Source organism: Grampus griseus (genome assembly GCF_964374135.1).
Source record: "Grampus griseus genome assembly, chromosome: 18".
Lineage (NCBI taxonomy): Eukaryota > Metazoa > Chordata > Mammalia > Artiodactyla > Delphinidae > Grampus > Grampus griseus.
The window spans coordinates 73,616,271-73,634,994 of NC_139012.1; the positions used below are offsets into that span (position 1 = coordinate 73,616,271).

The window sequence follows — 18,724 nt, forward strand, 5'->3', positions numbered from 1 at the left end:
TTGGCAAGCACGTGGAGAGACTGGAACCCTCAAACACAAGCGCAAGAATGGAACAGCCATTTCCAGAACTGGAAGCTTCTCCTAACGTGAAACTCACATCTGTCCTATGAGCCAGTCACTTCTCGTGTAGGAATTTAACTGAGAGAAATGAAAAGCATCTCTGTCCACAAGAAGACCTGTGCGACGATATTCATAACAGCCTTATTTATAACAGCAAAATGTGGACACAACCCAAATGTCCATTAGCGGAAGAGTGGATAATTCATGTTGGCATATGCATGCCAGTGGAACGCGACTCAATGAAAAGGAACAAACTACTGATATGCTCAGCGACATGGATGAATCTCTCATGCAGGGCAAAAGCACCCAGACACCCAGACGCAAAGGACCATACACTGTCTGATCCCATTTGTAGGAAATCCAAGACCAGGCAAAACTAATCTATGGTGACAGAAATACGGAAGTGGTGGCTTCAGAGGTAGGGAGGGGGTGGAATTGACTGGAGAAAGAGGCCTGGGGGAACTTTCGGGAGTGATGTAAACATCTTAGGTCTTGTCTTGGGTGGTGATTATATGGATGTATTCACAGACAAAGATCATCAAGCTGAACACTTAAAACAAAATGAATAATCAGGGCTTCCCTGGTGGCGCAGTGGTTGAGAGTCCGCCTGCCGGTGCAGGGGATGCAGGTTCGGGCCCCGGTCCGGGAAGATCCCACATGCCGCGGAGCGGCTGGGCCCGTGAGCCATGGCCGCTGGGCCTGCGCATCCGGAGCCTGTGCTCCGCAAGGGGAGAGGCCACAACAGTGAGAGGCCCGCGTACCGCAAAAAAAAAAAAAAAGAATAATCACCTTAAAACAAAATGAGTAATCTTTTATATTTATCCACACATTTACCATTTTGACAATCTTATTTCTTTCCTATAATTCCAAGTTTCTATCATTTTTAAAAGATGTTTTCTCTGGATACTGACTTCTGCTTTTGTTTTTTTTATTATTCTTTAAGCAGTTCAAACGTCATTCCACTGCCTCGGTCTGTTTCTGGCGAGGTTAACTGTCACTCACAGCCCTGTCCTCTGTATGTGATGTGTGTCTTTAGCTAGGCTGTCTTTGGTGTGATGTGTGTATTTGCATTTATCCTGTTTGGGGTTCACTGCTTCTTGGGTCTGCAGGTTGCTCTTTTAAAAAACCAAATTTGGGATGTCTTTCCACATCATTTTTTCCAAAAAGGTTTCCCCCAATCACTCACTCTTCTCCTTCTGACAAGCCAATTACACATCTCTTACACTGCCACAGGTCCCTGACACTCTGTTCATTTTCTTTTAATCTTTTTTTTCTCTCTGTTCTTTAGATTGGATAGTATCAGTTGATTGTCTCCAATTCACTGACCCCTTTTCCTGCGGTCTCCAACCTGCTGTAAAGCCCAGCCAGTGAGTCTTTCATTTCAGAGATTCGACTCTTGGGCTCTAACATTTCCGTTTGGTTCTCTTGTAGTTTCTGTTTCTCTGTTGTGCTTCCCCACCTGGTTACTCACTACATTCCTCTTTTTCTGGAAGTGCCTGAACATGTTTATGACAGTTTTTAAAAATTTCACATCTGCTAGTTCCAACATCTGGGTTATTTCAACACGCATGTCTATTGACTACTTTTCCCCTTGATTATGGGCCCTGCTTTTTGCAGGTCTAAGTTTTAAAAATAAGTGTTCAACATCATGGATGGTATACTGCAGGAAGCGTGTACTATTTTGTCTTCCTTTAGCAGGTGTTGAGTTTTGTAGGCAGGCAGGTAAATTACTGGATGCCTTTGACTCCACCACACTTGGTTTTAGTCTTTGTTAGGGTGGGTCCACTTGAGTTTCCTAGAGAGACCCTTACTCTCGGTCATGGTCCTTACTCCTAAAGCCTGGCCTTTCTCAGGTCTTGTCTCGAGGTGCTCAGTGAGGTCTATCCACCCTGGCTGGGCTGGAATCCAACGTCTCCCAGCACGATGCAGCCTCTGTTGCCCTCACCCATGTCAGTCCTGCAGCAGCTGCCCTCTGCCAGGTCTCCCCAGACATGTGATGCCCATGCTTCATCTAAGACCACCCGGGAACCCCCCGTGCAAACTCCTGGGGCCTCCTCTGCATAGGTTACTGCTCTCCACTGCTCGGCCCCATGATTTGTTTCTTTTTTTAAAAAATTTTTTGGCCACGTGGCACGTGGTATCTTAGTTCCCCGACCAGGGATTGAACCGGCGCCCCCTGCACTGGAAGCACGGAATCTTAACCACTGGACCGCCAGGGAAGTCCCGATGGCCTCACGATTTTTAGCTGCTTTAATCACTGGATCTCTGGTAACTGCTCCTTCAGCTCAGCAACATGGCGGTCACTGCTGGAGCACCTCTCTGTGCTGTGGTCTGGTAAGTGACTCCAGGCAGAAAGCTGGGGCCAACAGGGGACTCAGTGTGATCCCTTTTCTTCAAGGATCACGGGCCTGTGCTGTCTATTGCTTGGAAACAGCTGCCTTATATATTTTGTGTCTTATAGCTGTGTACAGTGGGATGTTAAGTCCAGTACTAGTTACTCTATAATAGCTGGAAGCAGGGCAGGCATGGGTACTTGGTAGAAGCTCCCAGGTGATCCTAATAGGCTTCCATCTCCTCCCATGGGGATCCCTGGCTAAGAACTGAGGTCCCAGGAACAAAAGAGGTATGCAGATGGCTGCCCAAGGCTATCTCAGTGAGATGCCATTATTATAATAGCACATGATTGATTCTGGTCCACTAAGCTGTCCTCTGATTACAATTTTAGCTTTCTAGGTAGATGTGCCTACAAGGAGACATATCATTACTTATTGTAAATTAATAAATTGGGATTTTCGTTTTCTATATCAGGCTCTAGTAAACTTACTTAAAAGGCGTTTCCTTGAAAGTCAGAGCCATTCCTGGTGCACTAACGATGCCCACACTTAGGCGCCAGCCTGGTCTGTCCATCTGGAACCGTCACTCTGATTAGCTAAATTCTGACCAAATTCTTCAGCACTAGCTTTTCCTTTTTTTTTAAGAAAATAGCTGTGCTAAGGGGCCCTGAGATCAGAATCAGATTCATCATCACCAAAACCTAGTAAGCCTTTACACGGTTCCTTGCAATGCAGAGTTGGTCTAGTTCTCATCTTCACCAGAATTAACCTCCTGAAGACCTGCCATTTGGCTGAAAAACTGCAATTTTAATCAAAAAGAGTGATCTGAACATAACATAAGCATATACTGCAATTTATATATTACTTGATTCAAATTAACTGCCAAATTAAGGAAACAGATTGCCAGTACTCTGGAAGCTGGACCTGGTATCTGTGGTTACCTGAATGAGTGAGAGTAATTTCATAATGGCATTAGACAAGAAAAACCAAAGGTCTAAAAAATCTATGAAGAGAGATTCACTGGAGTCTAACATCCCAAACACTGCCCTGCTTTGTATGCAAGTAGTTTAAAGAGTTTCACAGATAAATTCATTTGCCCTATTCCTCTGGTTTAGGGGTCACCCCATGGAAAACCAGTCTTTACTATTTTTCCCATCTCCCAAAGGAGAAATTGAGTCAATGACGTCATTAACGCTGTTGATATAATTGCTCAAGCGTAGAAGAGCCACTTCTTCAATGACTCCTCCATTGCCTTTAAGCTCAGCTGTTTTACCCCTAAAAGCCCTTCCTGGACCCCTGACTGGGTTACAAACCATCCTCTGAACTCCCAGATCTCCAGCACCTTACTCAGTACCCTGGGTTTTAAGTACCTGCTTCTGCATCTGCCTCCCCAGTGCCCAGGTGTCCCCTGAAGTCAGCGACCATGTCGCATCCATCTTCCACTCCTGGTACACTAACAGGTGCATCTCCTGGGTTCAGTCAAGTTTATACAATGAAGCAATGAATGGTTCCCATTTAATGCGCTAAGCCCTGGGATGGGGCTCAAGATACAAAGAAAAATAAGAGGGATCCAAGTGCACGGGAAACTCACAAGTGGGCGGTGATTACATTTGCATAATTTGTATGTGATTGTCATTTAAAGCACTGTGTTTTGCAAGATGCTCTTCAGCAATTTTCAGGTTAAATCTACATAGCAGGTCACGTCTTTTCCTGCTTTTTCTTATCTTCCCCAAGACACCACCTGAAATCTTACAACACAAAGGCAGCATGCTATGGTCATGCTGGAACAAGGTAAGGACCCAGCTCCATTATCCTTAGTAGCTACGTGATTTGGGGTTTGCTTTCATTCTCTATAGCCACAATTTAGTCACCTTTACAACGGTGGTGGTATTATCTACCTTACCTGTCTGTCTCCTAGGGTTGTTGTCAGGATTAAATGAAATAATATGTGAAAGAGCTTTGTAAACCATACACCACTGTAGATATTGGATTTATTATGAAGTCACAATTGTATGGAAGCTGCTGACTCCAAGTTTCAAGACACTGCTTGTCCGCAGGGTAGTTTACGGGCAGCCCTTGGTATCCTTATTTTTTTCGGTCTATTCAGGTTAAGGATTAAACCCCCAGATTTAAAAATATTAACATTTTTCATAAAGGAGTAAATATTTCAGAGCATCACAAAACAGACATCTCCATATAAAATAACTAAAAGGTGCTATACCTATAGACTTCAAAGAATTTTATAAATATCAAAAAATGTGTTGCTGCCAGTTAGAATAAATCATTGTCTCAAAGAAAGTAGCAGCTTTGTGGAACTGTAGCTGATGATGTACTTTCCATGGCAACCAAACCCAGTCTCTGGTACATCTAAGGGAGTTTGTGGTTTTGATATTACTGTGCATGGGTAAGCACCTGTTTGAGATAGAAACTAAAATGACTTTTAAAAATTACATTTACTGGGATAAAATCTAATCATGGCAGTTGACATCACTGGCTTGAATTTTTCCCAGCTCAGAACATCATTTTACCATAGGAGGGACAGGTAACTCCCAGACCTCGTCACGCTGAGTGGTCCATCTTGCAAAGAAAGCAGTATATTTGAATCTCTACTGTCACACTCAAATTTCTGACAGCAGACCAAACCTTCTAGATCAAATCTTCTAAATAACACTATTTGCACCCCACCATAGAACCTAGGACAGTGATAGTTAAATAGTAAATAAGTATTTGGGTCCCCCCTGCCAAAGTTGTTGAGAAGATTAAGAAGATTCAACTCTGCTGATCAGAGAGAATTTCGCATTCCAGAGAGGTTGTGTTTTTTTTTTTCATTCAATTCAACATAAATGTCTAATTTACTTTGTGGTTTTCTCTTTGACCCATGTGTTAGTTGTGTGTTGTTTAATTTCCAAGTGTTTGGAGTTTTCCAGGTATTTTTGTGCTACTGCTGTATAGTCAGATTCTGTTAGAGTCCAAAGCAGTCTGTATGGTTCAATTCTTTTATATTTGTTGAGGTTCGTTTTATGGCTCAGCATATGGTCCATGTAGGTCAATGTTCCACGTGTATTTGAAAAGGATGTACATTCTGCTTGTTGGATGCAATCTTCCATGAATGTCAGTTAGGTCCTATTGGTTGATACTGTTGTTTGGGTCTTTTAAATCCAACTGATTTTCTGCCTGTTCGTTCTCTCAGTACTGAGAGAGGAGGGCTGAAGTCTCCAACTGTAATAGTGGAATTGTCTATTTCTCCTTTCAGTTCCACCAGTTTTCGCTTCATGTGACTTGAAGCTCTATTTTTAGGCGCACAGATATTTAGTATTATTATGTCTTTTTGGTGAACTGACTCCTTGATCATTATGTAATGGCCATCTTCATCCTTAGTAACACTCCTGGTCTGAAGTTTACTCTGTGATATTAACATAGACACTTCAATTTTCTTTGGATTGGTGGTAGCATAGTATATCTTTTTTCTATCCTTTTACTTTTAAATATCTATATCTTTATATATGAAGTGGATTTCTCTTCGGCAGCCCATAGCTGCATCTTGCTTTTTTATCCAATCTGGCAAACTGTCTTTTAATTGGTGTGCTTCGAAGAGATATTTTTATAAATCAGAAAATGTACATTATTTTTGTGATCCCAAGATTAGTTATTTTTTCTGAGGTGTCCTCTTGGGTTTTGCATTTTAACTCATCTTTTTTAAAGCTGTGAGGGGAAGGAATACAACAGAATCTAATCTGAAACTTAAGGGAATTAGCATATGCTGTGCCCTCAATTTTCTGCCAAACATCCTGCTAGATCCTTTGCTCTCATTCAGCTCGTGCGACAGGACTATTCCCTCCATCTTACTGACGGAGGCAAGTGAGGCTCCACAGCACAGCTCTCCCCTTCCTCCACAGTAACAAAATATCTGGGCAAGGTCACCAAGAAAAAAGAGCACATTTCCCAGTCCCCTTGTGACTAGGTTTGCCCTGTGACTTAGGTCTGGCCAAGGAGATATAAGTTCCGGGAAACTTTTCCCCAAGAGGAGCTGACTCACTGTTTCTGCTTCTTCGTTTGTTCCCTCCTCCATCCTACTACTGGACTAGAGATATGATGACCACGTGGCACCCAGTGCTGACCACTGCCACCCGGGACCACAAGGAGAAGTACCACTGTCTTGGGGATGGGTGAACGCTGAGCTGTTGGAAGCCTGGGCCCCCTGTGGACTCTGTGGAACAGAACCACACCTGCTTCTGGGTGCTTACCTCCTGACTTTCATATAAGGGAGGAATAAACATCTAGCTTGATTAAGCTACCATTGTTTAGGGAGTTTGTTATTTGTTCCTGAATCCGATCCTAATGGCTATAGCTTAGGGATGAATTAACTGTTATATAATTTAATCTACGTTTGGACAGATTCACACTGGCATCTATCATGGTTTTGGGTGGGAGTCATAGAGAACTGGGATACAAAACTATTTTGTTTATCTGATTTTTCAATCTATTAAATTAAAAGTTACCAAAAAAAGGTGGTGGGGGAGCTGGGGATGCCGTGGTAAAGTTACGCATGATGTGTAAAGTCACGCACCATGTGTAAAGTTACTCACGATGTGTAAAGTTACATACGATGTGTAGAAAAATTCTAGACTTGGGTTAAGACCTGACTCTGTCCCATCCCAGCTGTGTGCTCTTATGGAAGTCACTTAACCTTTCTGAGCCTCAATTTCCTATCAAAGACACCAGCACCTACTTCACAGAGCTGTTTGAATGAATAAATAAAACATACCATATGACAGAGCTTGGTAAGTACTAAGTGCTTTGTAAATCCAAGGGATTATGATCATAAATTGGAAGACACATTTTATGCATAAACCCTGGAAGGTCATCTCACAGATACACTTACAATGGTGTGTGTAAACATATTTAGGTTGCTAGTTATAAATGAGAATAAGTTGAAAAGTTCATTCTATTTAGTAACTTAAGAACGTAATAACAAGTCAGTGTTTACTGTCATAAACTGAGATTTCTATCATACCTTTATATCAAGCTCTCAGAGGTCTTTAGTATGACTTTATTTCATGTTATAGAAAACATTCAGGTATGATGTTTTGTTTCAATAAGCTAACTTTAATCTAAACGGGGATTTAACCATTTAGTTTCCTGTACAATACCTGAGAAACTTTAACAGAAGGATTGCTTTGTTAATTACCGCTTTCTGTTTTAAAACTGTATTTCATGTTAAGTGTTTTTAAAGTTTTCAGTAGAGACGAAAAAGCAAAGTCCATCTTAAGTTTGAGGCTGGCAGAAAGCTAAAAGCCCATGGCCTTGGCTCGGGAAGCGCCAGAGCAGAGCTAACAAGTTCAAGAGAGGAAGGGGTGACAGAGCCACACGTGGGTGCAGAGAGAAGCTTTGTCCATCAGCAGTGGGACTGGGGCAGTGGCAGGTAAAGAAGCCTAGGAGGAGGGCGGCTGGGTGACTGAGAGCTTCAAAGATGAGAGGCAATTTCACAGCACATTCAGACAGTCACAGTTCTGAGCGGCCTCGAGGAAGGAATCTGGTGGGAGATGTGCAGTGCTGTTAGCGTTGGTCCAACTTGTGTCTGCACGTACATCTCAGCAGGGCTCTGGTCTGCCTGTGAGAGCACTGGGGCTAAGTAAGGAGTGTGAGCCAGAGGCCTCATTTGAACCTAGCTATTTATTGCATGTTTTTCTGTGGAGTTCATCTAATTCATATTTTTTTAATTCGCATTTCTTATAGCTCAGGTTTTCTAATAAGGCAGCTTTGCTGGAGAGAAGACCATAAATATCTACCTGATGGTGGTCAACAACCTGAAGCGTAACGTCTCAAAAGGAAGTAATCTGCTTCCGGGAAGAACATCTCACAAATCTATCTCGGCATCTACAAATGTAAAGGATGAACCTTCAAGGATCCAGTATTTGACTTCCAAATCTGGAGAATGCCACTTTATCCAAAAATCAGGGCTCATATTTTAATAACTGTACTTTTGGGGAAATTTTAAGATGTGATTAAAAAATCATATATTAAATATGTTTCTAGCATCTTTACTCCTCCTTCCCTGGATGTGATGCTGGATTCTGGTTTCCTGGAGATCCGAAATGCCCTTTCATCCCACAACCAATACAGCTAGAGGAAGGCTTTTCCAAGGATAGACCCAATTCAGGCCAACTCCAAAGACAAGGCAAGAGCCATCAACCCTGGAGGGTGACCTGAGATGAGAAGCTTTCAGGAGGATTACTAGAGATCCCTGTCTTCATAGGAGATACAAATACCACAGATGACAGAAATTTCAGCCACTCCACAGGGACTCTACCCTTGGACCACAAAAAGCTCCATCCCAAACTACATCTTGGCATATGACTGGCAATTACGTGTCCCTTCTCAGGTGTGTGTGAGAGAGAGAGGGAGGAAGGGGGGAGGGGGAGGGGAGGGGAGGGGGAGGGGAGGGGAGGGGGAGGGGAGGGGAGGGGAGGGGAGGGGAGGGGGAGGGGAGGGGAGGGGAGGGGAGGAGAGGGGGAGGGGAGGGGAGGGGAGGGGGAGGGGAGGGGGAGGGGGAGGGGGAGGGGAGGGGAGGGGGAGGGGGAGGGGAGGGGAGGGGAGAGGAAGGAGAGGGAGAGGGAGAGGGAGGGAGGGAGGGAGAGAGAGAGGGAGAGAGAGAGAGAAATTGATTTAATTCCCTTCTTATAAGGCAACCCTAGCTACACTGAGATTAAATCCACCATAATCTTGTGCAGTGATTTACAGAATAAATATCCAGGACACTGCACATATAGATGAGTTTAAATCAAATGTGAAATCCTACCCAAATTATTGGTCCACACTTTTGAGATTATATTCCAACAAAATAACACAAGAGGAGAAAAGTAATTTGCAAACAGTACACTCACTGTAGCGTAATAGCAAAAACTGGTAAAACCTCAAACACTCAAAGGCGAAGAGTAGCTGATTCTAGTTTACGACAGAGTGTTTTATAACTCTTAAGTGACAAGTGCGATAAGTGTTTTTAATCCATGGAAGGAGGAATGGGTTTTCCTTTCCAAAGGTACGCAGGATGGGTAATGCCCCCAAATGGTCATGGCGCCTATAGGTCCAGGGCACATTCACTGGGGGCAGCAGGCACAGCTGGTGCTCAGTAATTGTGCTCTTTCCCTTCCCACGTGCATCTACCCGAGCCTCAGTCACTGTACAGGCCCCTCTCAGATGGCCCCTCCTGCACGGAGTCCTGGGTCGTAAGCTCCTCGAGGACATGAGCTGTGTCTTATCCACCACTGACTTGTCCGTATACGGCACCAGGTCATAGCTAGTCCACATGGTGCCTTTGTGCAAACCAGAAAAAAAGACCCCTTCCTGTGGGTGGCAGCAACCGCAGGCTGGGGTCCAGGGCTTGGTGAGCGGCTGCAATGTGGGTGCCTTTCAGCCCCCACTCAGAGGGGTGCCCCCTGCAAGCTATGACCGCTTCACCATCCATGGGGACCCTGCCTAGCCTGTGCCTGGCACATACTAGGCACCTAATAAATATCTGTTGAATGAACGAATGGACTGAGATTAAGGAGAACTAAGGTCTTCTTCTTGGTACTTCTTACAGACGTCCCAACTTTAGCCAAGATCTTTGACCATGTCTCAGTTTACCGATCTCACAAATGCGGTGAATAGACTATAGTCATTAAGACCTGGATCACCTCTGAAATGCTATGAAGCTGCCTGCTGCATCAAGGTGCTCAGAAGCTTGTTAAATGAAGGAACTGGGCAGAGCCTTGGCGAGGTACCTGGGCTAGGTGTGGTAGAACAATACATTGCTTTTTGTCCCTGGAGCTCCTAAAACCCTTTGGATTTCCTGAGTGACACGAGTGCCTTTGTATTTACGATGAGCTCCTTCTCTGAGTTTATGCTAACGAGGTAACTTACTGGGGGGCCCCTAGAGAGCCTCAGGATGGGGCTGGTCACAGGACAGACCAGGTGATTAGAGGGATGGAATTTTCAGCCCCACTCACCAACCTCTAGGGAAAGGAGACGCTGGAGAAGGGGTTATAAAATCTCTTGATTCAGAGAGCTCCCAGGTCAGTGAACACAGCTAGCTCCTGGGGGAGGGACCTGTCCTGGGAGGGTGTGGAAGCTCCGTACCTCCCCCTCCCCCCAAACACCTTGTCCTGTGCGTCTCTTCCACTTGGCTGTTCCTGAGTTGTATCCTTTATGATGAACTGGTAAACGTAAGTAAAGTGTTTTCCTGAGTTGTACAAGTCATTCTAGGATGGGAATGGGAACCCCTGAATTTATAGCCAGTTGGTCAGAAGTATAAGAGGCTCCTGGGACTTAGGACTGGCACCTGCAGTCTAGTGGGACTGGCCCTTCACCTGTGGGGTCTGCACTCACTCGGAGAGTTAGTGTCAAAACTGAACTGAACTGTTGAACACCCAGCAAGTGTTCTCCATGTGGAAAAATCTCCTACACACCTGATGCCCGAAGTGGGCTCAGAAAACACCACTTGGGCTTCCCTGGTGGCGCCGTGGTTAAGAATCCGCCTACCAATGCAAGGGACACGAGTTTGAGCCCTGGTCTGGGAAGATCACACACGCCGCAGAGCAACTCAGACTGTGTGCTACAACTACTGAGCCTGCGCTTTAGAGCCCGTGAGCCACAACTACTGAGCCCATGAGCCACAACTACTGAGGCCCACATGCCTAGAGCCCGTGCTCCGCAACAAGAGAAGCCACCACAATGAGAAGGCTGCACACCACAACTAAGAGTAGCCCTTGCTTGCCACAACTAGAGAAAGTCCATGCGCAGCAACAGAGACCCGACGCAGCCAAAAATAAATAAAAATAAATTAATTAAAAAAAAAAAGAAAACACCACTTATTTGGAGATGTCCTCAAAGTTTACTTGTAAGTCAATTGCCAGAAATTTCCTACTTAAAAACTACTATGGTCAGAGATTCCATCAGTGTGGGATGACACATCTCAAAATCTCTGAGAGGGATTCTAACTACACGCCTTCTAGAAGATTCTGTGGTAGCTCCCCCAGAGAAGTCACAGATGGAAATGTATTGTAAATGTGAACTGTGTCAGCGAACACACTAGGGGGTTCCTTTTTGTGTTTAGTTCCCGGAAGCTCATCTAATCCAGATGGGAGCGGACTCAGAGGATGGACACCCAGCCTGACCGGCAAAGGCGAGGGAAGGAGGATGAGAAGGGAGGGGGACCTCCCTCCCCTTTCCCGGGAGCCAGGCCAACCCTAAGGGTGAGATCAAAGCAGGTGGAATCTGTCTTCTTTCGGCACCCTCCCTCACCCGCCTGGCTCCTCTGCCTGGGCCCCTCCTGCTGCCCGGAGCCCTGGCCTGCGGGAGCCTCCCACTCCCCGGCCTCGTTCCCGATCCAAATCAAAACCCCTCTTCCTTCAACGCAATTCAGTGATTCTCAAACTGCACCTAAGGAACACCTGGGGAATGAAGCAATGCCTCAGCCTCACCCTCAAAGATTTTGATTCTGTTGCCCTCGGGAAGGTCCCGGGAATCGATGTTCTAAAAAGCATTCCAGGTGATTCGAACACGCACCAGGGCTGGGAACCACCAGCAAAGCTGATTCTGGCTGGAGGCTGAAGACCTTTGATTGAATTTCTTCACATCAAGGGTGCAGAAAGCTGACGGGTACTTACGAGCAGGTATCGGTAGAATTTAGGGCAGCATTTTAATGGTCGTGAAGAATTTTAAGCAGCGATTTTTGAATGTGGGGGACAGGCCAGCCCTGTTCTGGGATCTGTAGAAGTGCCCCTAAAGGATTCTGACTTTTCGCAGCTTCTTTGTTTTCTTCTATGTCAAATTTACAATCTTTAGAAATTCCATCTCCCCGTCAGAACCGCACCCCTGGCCCCTCCCCTCCAGTGACCCCGCCCCCCAGACTCAGCTTATAAGAGGTCCAAATAAGGCTGGGGGGTAAGAAGACAGGACTCATCATCTCTCTACAGGATCACTGGGAAGTCTGGTTTGTAAGCTCAATACCCCTTTCCCTTCAAGGGAATACCCTGCAGGTCAAGACAGTGGAATTTATGACTTTACGGTTAACAGACGATCCTGATATTCCCGTCTTTCCCTCTCACAAATGCAGCCTCTCCAGTGGTTCAGGAACTCGCTGCTAAAGTGTCCTCTGGGGCCGAATGCTGGGCTGAAGGGCCCAGGCCGTGGTGCTGCCTTCCCCTCCCCCCATGGCTTTTTCATTTGGCAGATGAATTCTTGTTCTGTTCTTAGCACTAATGCAGAAATCAAGTAAGGCTTAAACACAAAATCCCAGCATGATCCCCGTGTGGTTCCTGCCGCACTCAGAAGCTTCGGGAAAGCACAGAGGGAGGGGCGCTGGTTACCACATCCCAGGCTCTGGGGATCTTCCTGTCATTGGCAAGGTGTCCTGCGGGTCAGCCAGAACTACACCATCGTATCAAAGAGAAGGAGTTTCAACATGAACCCTAGCATTTTCTAAGCCATCCAGATCCGTGTTCTAGATCACAGAGTATTTCACGGCAGGGTGTACAGTGGCAGGAAGGAAGTTACAGGGAGCACCTCAGTTACCCACCAAAGCTGAGCTGCTTCTGCTGGAGCTGTGCCTGTCCAGGGGTGGGGCGTGACACGGAGGGGTGCTTGTCACCCCACACAAGGCAGACAGAGAGATGTGCTGCCATCTGGGAGGAGCAGACTCAAGCCTGATTAGTTCCACCGTGAACTGTTAGGAAGCTGCCCGTATAACAACGGAGACATGACATAGAAATCATAGCTCCCCGCAAGGCTACAAGAACCCACCACTGTGCTGGGGATGATACTTCCTTTTGTCCAGGCAGGTGTGCTCTGGTCATTACCTGAGACATAACTGCTTTTGTTATACATTCACAGATAGCAGAAAAACACTTTTTACGTTCCTCATTGTCAATGCCCTACTTACCAACTTCATCCCTGATGTTTGCAAGTTCGATTGACAGCTCTTTTTCTTTCACAAGGGCACTTTCATTCTGAAAAAACAAAATGGATACCGAGAGTCCCCTCGTTTTAGGCTAAGTAAGCACTTTCACATGTTCAATTGATGAATCATATTAAGCAAATATTTATAAGTTGAGCCCTTAAGGAGATAATTTTCTCATTATATAAGCATATAAAAAACGTACAAAGCCATGTCTGACTCACTCATTTGTATCACATTCAAATCGCAAAGCTTGCCGTATAATAATATTAATAATACCCATGTATTATTTCTGCACTCTGTATACCTGTACTGCACTCTGTATACCTCAACCTACAGTAATTCTTTGCATGTCTATGTCCTACGCATTAATCTGCTGTTATATATTATTATATATTTTTAATTATTGTCACTATTACGAGATTTTTGACCATGAAAATACCATATTTCTCTGAGGGACAGATGCTTATTTTCCCAGCTGTCCCCTTAAACTTACCCTTTTGTCCATACATGCACTGTTACCTACCTAATGAATAATGGGCAGAAAACCTAACATGAAACATTTCTCTTTGTAATAAGACCAACACCAAAACTTAAGTTTCCAAGGTTTTTTGTTCCATTCTCTGCATCGGTAGAAGGAAGACGAAGAAAACTCACACTCGAAGTGTTACTTACTGTGAAGAACGCCATTTGTCACTAAGTGATTGCTTAGCTGTTTTCAAATCAAACACATACTATGACATAAAACAGATGAGTTGGAGGCATGAGTCAGCACCAATATTTACATTTGTTGTGATTTTTATTACTACTAAAAATAACTAGGAAAGATGTGGTACATAAATTCTCTTCAAGTGACAGATGCCAAAAGTACAGGCCCTCAAGGAAAGGCTCCTTCATCATGTAGAATGTACTCCCAAAGCAAACGTTTCCAAAGAGGGAATTTTGGCCAAAATGGGTACCAAGTATCTAGCACAGACATCCTCAGGGCCTCGTGAATGCTCTTTCTTTCTTAAACTTGCTTTGACTTCGATGTCAGCACCTCTGGACAACCTGTGCCGAATGGGAACAGACAGCTGTCACGATCTTGTCTCTGTGTCTGCTGCGTTTAGACCCCGGTGACACGTGTGCTACTGTGGCTTGATGGCAGGGTCGCAGGTTATCCAAAGGGCATTTGCTAAGCAATGTTAGAATGTCATGCCTAGGTAAAACTCTACTTGCATAATAAGCTGCGAGCTATTTTAGTCACAGGCATTAACAATGAGTAAGTCATGCTTCTCTTAAGACTAATGTAGCAACCATACACTACTTGAGGGACAGTGGACCCCCATCCCACTCATGGAGCTCCCTCCTCACCCCAGCCCATAGCATCCTCGCCTTCCCTGAGTTTGAAGGCTGGAAATCACCCTGAAAGTGTACATTCTCCTAATCACTACGTGACACTGCCTCGATGCCACGCCCACGGCACAGGGCTGTCCTGAGGGTTAAATAAATTAACGTACGTGAAGCAGTTAGAACGGTGCCTGGCACTTACAAGCGCTATACAAGTGCTAGCTGTTACTACAACTCTGTTGTTTCCTTTGATTTTGTTTGCCACTGGATGACTTCCTATAGATGACAGGTGCTTTTCCACGTTGAGTGCCTGAATGTGTTTAGAGTTGGCATATGTCTTGTTCTCTGCTTTTTTTTTTTTTTTAAAGCAACTTCCTGACTCTGTCTTGATTCTACTCTAAGTTCAAAGACTAGAGAACTCAGAACAGGCAAAGTGTCTAGTCAGACTGATCACAGGCACAGGTGCTCGGTCTAACAGCAGCGTAATACAGCCGGCTGACTTGTTACTACAAATTAAGAAAACCTGGTATTCCTGAGAGGGTAAGTTTCAGTATTTACCCTGAAATAATCTCAAACTAGTGAAAAAACTAACTTGTTTCTACTATCAAGAATAATTCTGGGGCTTCCCTGGTGGCGCAGTGGTTGAGAATCTGCCTGCCAATGCAGGGGACACGGGTTCGAGCCCTGGTCTGGGAAGATCCCACATGCCACGGAGCAACTAGGCCCATGAGCCACAATTACTGAGCCTGCGCGTCTGGAGCCTGTGCTCCGCAACAAGAGAGGCCGCGATAGTGAGAGGCCCGCGCACCGCGATGAAGAGTGGCCCCCGCTTGCCACAACTAGAGAAAGCCCTCGCACAGAAACGAAGACCCAACACAGCCATAAATAAATAAATAAAATTAAAAATAAATAAATAAATAAAAGAATAATTCTGAACGCTCCTATCCTCAATTTCCAAAGCACAGCCAGAGAATTGAAATATTGTCCTCACTGGTCCAGAAATAGCATCACCAAGGATTCACTCTTGGGCCGCTGAGAGTTGCAAAGACTTAGACGAGGTTAGGCAGGGATCGACTAGAATGTAACAAAAAACAACAAACTGACTCTAATCTTTCACCCAAAGCCAACGTTTCCCTCAGCGCCTGCAGAAGCCCTGGGACGAAGCCCTGGGTGGATGTTACCCGTGCAGAGGGATCCTGCGTCACAACCCATCACACCCCGCTTTCCAGCCACGGAAGAATCAGGCATTTGGGGACGGAGTGGCTTGAAGGTCCAGCGAGGAGGACAGGCCTCAGCTGGAGATGGTAATGATGCTCATGAAGATCTTCAGACTCGAGTCACTTAGATGAAAAGCCACCGCTGGTATCTGTGGCCAGGCCTGCCCACCCATCTTTGCTTTAGGAGAAACGTTAAGTGAGAGAATGAAAGAGAAGACGCAAGAGAGGAAAGGGAAGAGGATGGGAAGGGAGAAGAGATGCAGGGGAAATAGGAGGGAAACCAGGGAGGTGAGAGACCCTGCACCTTCTCCCTTTTGAGAGGCAGAGAGGAAGACGATCCATGAAGACCCAGGCCCCCCTCACCCCCAACCTTCTGCAGGCACAGATGACAAAACCAACTGATCTCAGAGTCATCAAATAGACAAAGACAAGCAACAAACCTGGTGGCTAAAATGTCACGGAAAACGAGCTTGGGTAAGGTTTGCTGATCACTACGTCAGTATTAACACCAACCTTGACCAAACACTTCCTAGATGCCAAGGCACAGTGCTGGGTAAGCCCTTTTGCTCACTTACTCCCCCAAATACTGTCAAGCAGGTCCTGGGTTTTATTTCCCATTCTGGAGGACGGGACTGGGGTTCTGTGGTTAGGTAACTGGCCAAGTAACCTGCACAACCAGCCAGGAAGTGGCCAAGCAGGAGTTTTCACCCAGGCTCCACACTCTTTATCAAACACTAACACAAGGAGAAGCTCCCCTCTGTCCCGTGCTTACCTAGACCCAACACCGAGATCCCAATTGCACCCATCCTCAGCTTGGATCCGAGCTCTCATTACCACGAAGCTTTCCCCGTCTAACTGGAGGAGAGGCAGCGCCACCCTGATGACTGCTCCATGGAAGTGTTGCCTGGCTGCATTCACACCCCACCCGCCCCAGGCCCTCGCTGTGTGTGTCCTTGGTGTGGATTTGTCAGTTGCACTTCATTTCCATTCTAGCCTCTGTGTGGCGGTAACATCGGAGAGGGCAGCTACTTCGCTTTTCCTCAGTCAGCTTTCTCAAGCCCTTCCCGATGGCCTCCCAACGTGCTCCTCCTGCAGGCGCTGGCACGGCTCTGCTCACGGAGGCCAGCCGGAGCAGTCTGGCTGCAGCCCTCCTTCCTTAAGTGCTTGATTTTGAAATGATATCAACTCTTCTAATCTGTGAATTCTCTGCATCAATTACGTTACGTTTTGTTTCCTGCAAACCAAAGCAGAATGATGCGATGCTGCCCTGCAACGGAATGAGTCAACAACTGAGACTTCAGGGACACTGCTCCTTAGGCAAGAAAGGGACCTAAAGGGAATTGCCACTCTCCACTCCCTGCCTCAGAGAGTCACCTTTCCAGCCACTGTGGCTCAACGGAGCCCAGCAGCCTTCCTGCCGGGCCCTGAGGTTCTGCTCAATGTCTGGAGTGGGGCTGCCCCAAAGGCTCCCTTCCGAGGGCTCTCATGCACCATCCCCCCTCCCCCACCCCAAGCCAGGTCCGGAGTCATGATGCAGTGGGAGGGCTGAAATACAAGCAGGGCCTCCTCGAGGCCTCAGTGTCAGATCAGTGCTTCCCTACATGGGGAATGAGTGGAAAATTCCTCGCTGGTGCCAAGCACACGAGCCCCTGCGTTCAGTCCGATGGGCTAAAAATAGAACTCAGCATTAGGCATCCCAACTCCCCTAGTGATACAGTCCAGAAACTGTCAAGTCGAAGACGCCCGTTTCTCTAAAATTACTGTTTACTCCAGGACGGGCTTAACTAGAAACGGACACTTGGAGAACATTCATCTCGGCCCCTCACCAGCAGCTGTGTTTCTTAGCCGCCTCTTTTATGTTGTCACGCACCTCTCCTTTGCAGTCCGAGTCCTCTAGTGTCTCTGGTGTGGTCCGCTGCGCTCACAGACGGAATCCCAGATGTGCTCTCCCCACGGAACATCCGAGTCTCCCCTCCACCTCTTGTCCTACCAGGTCTGCTACAGTGAAGCCCACATTTCTTCTTAGACATGGCGCTGCAAACTCTGAAGAAACGCTGCCTTTGATCTTTCCTAGCTACAGAAGCCTGGCAAAGGGTACAACCCGCTCATCAGCCCATTAACTTCGAGCAACTGGATGTGTGGCCAAGCCCCAAGCAAGCCTGCCACACTCTGTCATCCTAACATGCTTGGTCAACGGGGGGCTGTCTGTTCTGGGGCTGCTGCTGCCTGTGTGACTGGTGGTGGCGGAAGGGAAAACGCCCATCTGTGTTATCATCATCCACGTGACCCTACCTAGGCATCAGCCACCTAAGCCCCTCCCCCAATTAGAAATCGACAGGACAGTCTGGTTTTGATTAAAATTGAACAGATCTGTTTTGAATGATAATCAACACATAAAACGCTGCGTGAATCTGAGGTGCTTTCACCCCAAATGATCCAGAAACAGGAATGTATCCAACACTACACATACTTACTTAGTGTCTACTATGTGGCAGGCAGACAGGCCAGGCAGGATACTTCTGCCTTCAAGACGCTTAAGAGTCTCCCAGAGAGTCAGTAAATAAATAAGCAATTACAAAACAATGTGATACAACTCAACCAGGCAGGGCTGGCTTGGAGATTTCCTGAGACCGGAGGATGCGTAAGCAGGGGGCCCAGGAAGGGAGCAGCCCAGGCAAAGGCCAGAAGGGCCATCGACACAAGACAGCACCTGGGGCTATTTCTGGGAACCTCTGTCACCCCCATCAGAGGGGCCCTTTGCCTTTTCTTGCCAAGTGTCTGCTTCTGGTCTCTGACTGTCCCTGAAAGAATGCTTGATCAGCTAAAAGCGTACTGATGACAACTTCATA

General features: G+C 46.2%; 1 protein-coding gene across 3 annotated transcripts in view; it reads right to left on the bottom strand.

Annotated features, from left to right (window-relative positions):
- MTUS2 (microtubule associated scaffold protein 2) overlaps nucleotides 1–18,724 on the bottom strand; it is a gene marked incomplete at its 5' end in the record, with an annotated part of 327,280 nt that overhangs the window by 35,677 nt on the left and 272,879 nt on the right. For all 3 annotated transcript variants that reach the window (XM_082675664.1, XM_082675666.1, XM_082675665.1), the window contains one exon: nucleotides 13,315–13,381. In XM_082675664.1, the coding sequence (XP_082531790.1) occupies nucleotides 13,315–13,381 (67 nt within the window). The remainder of the gene's footprint in view (nucleotides 1–13,314; nucleotides 13,382–18,724) is intronic.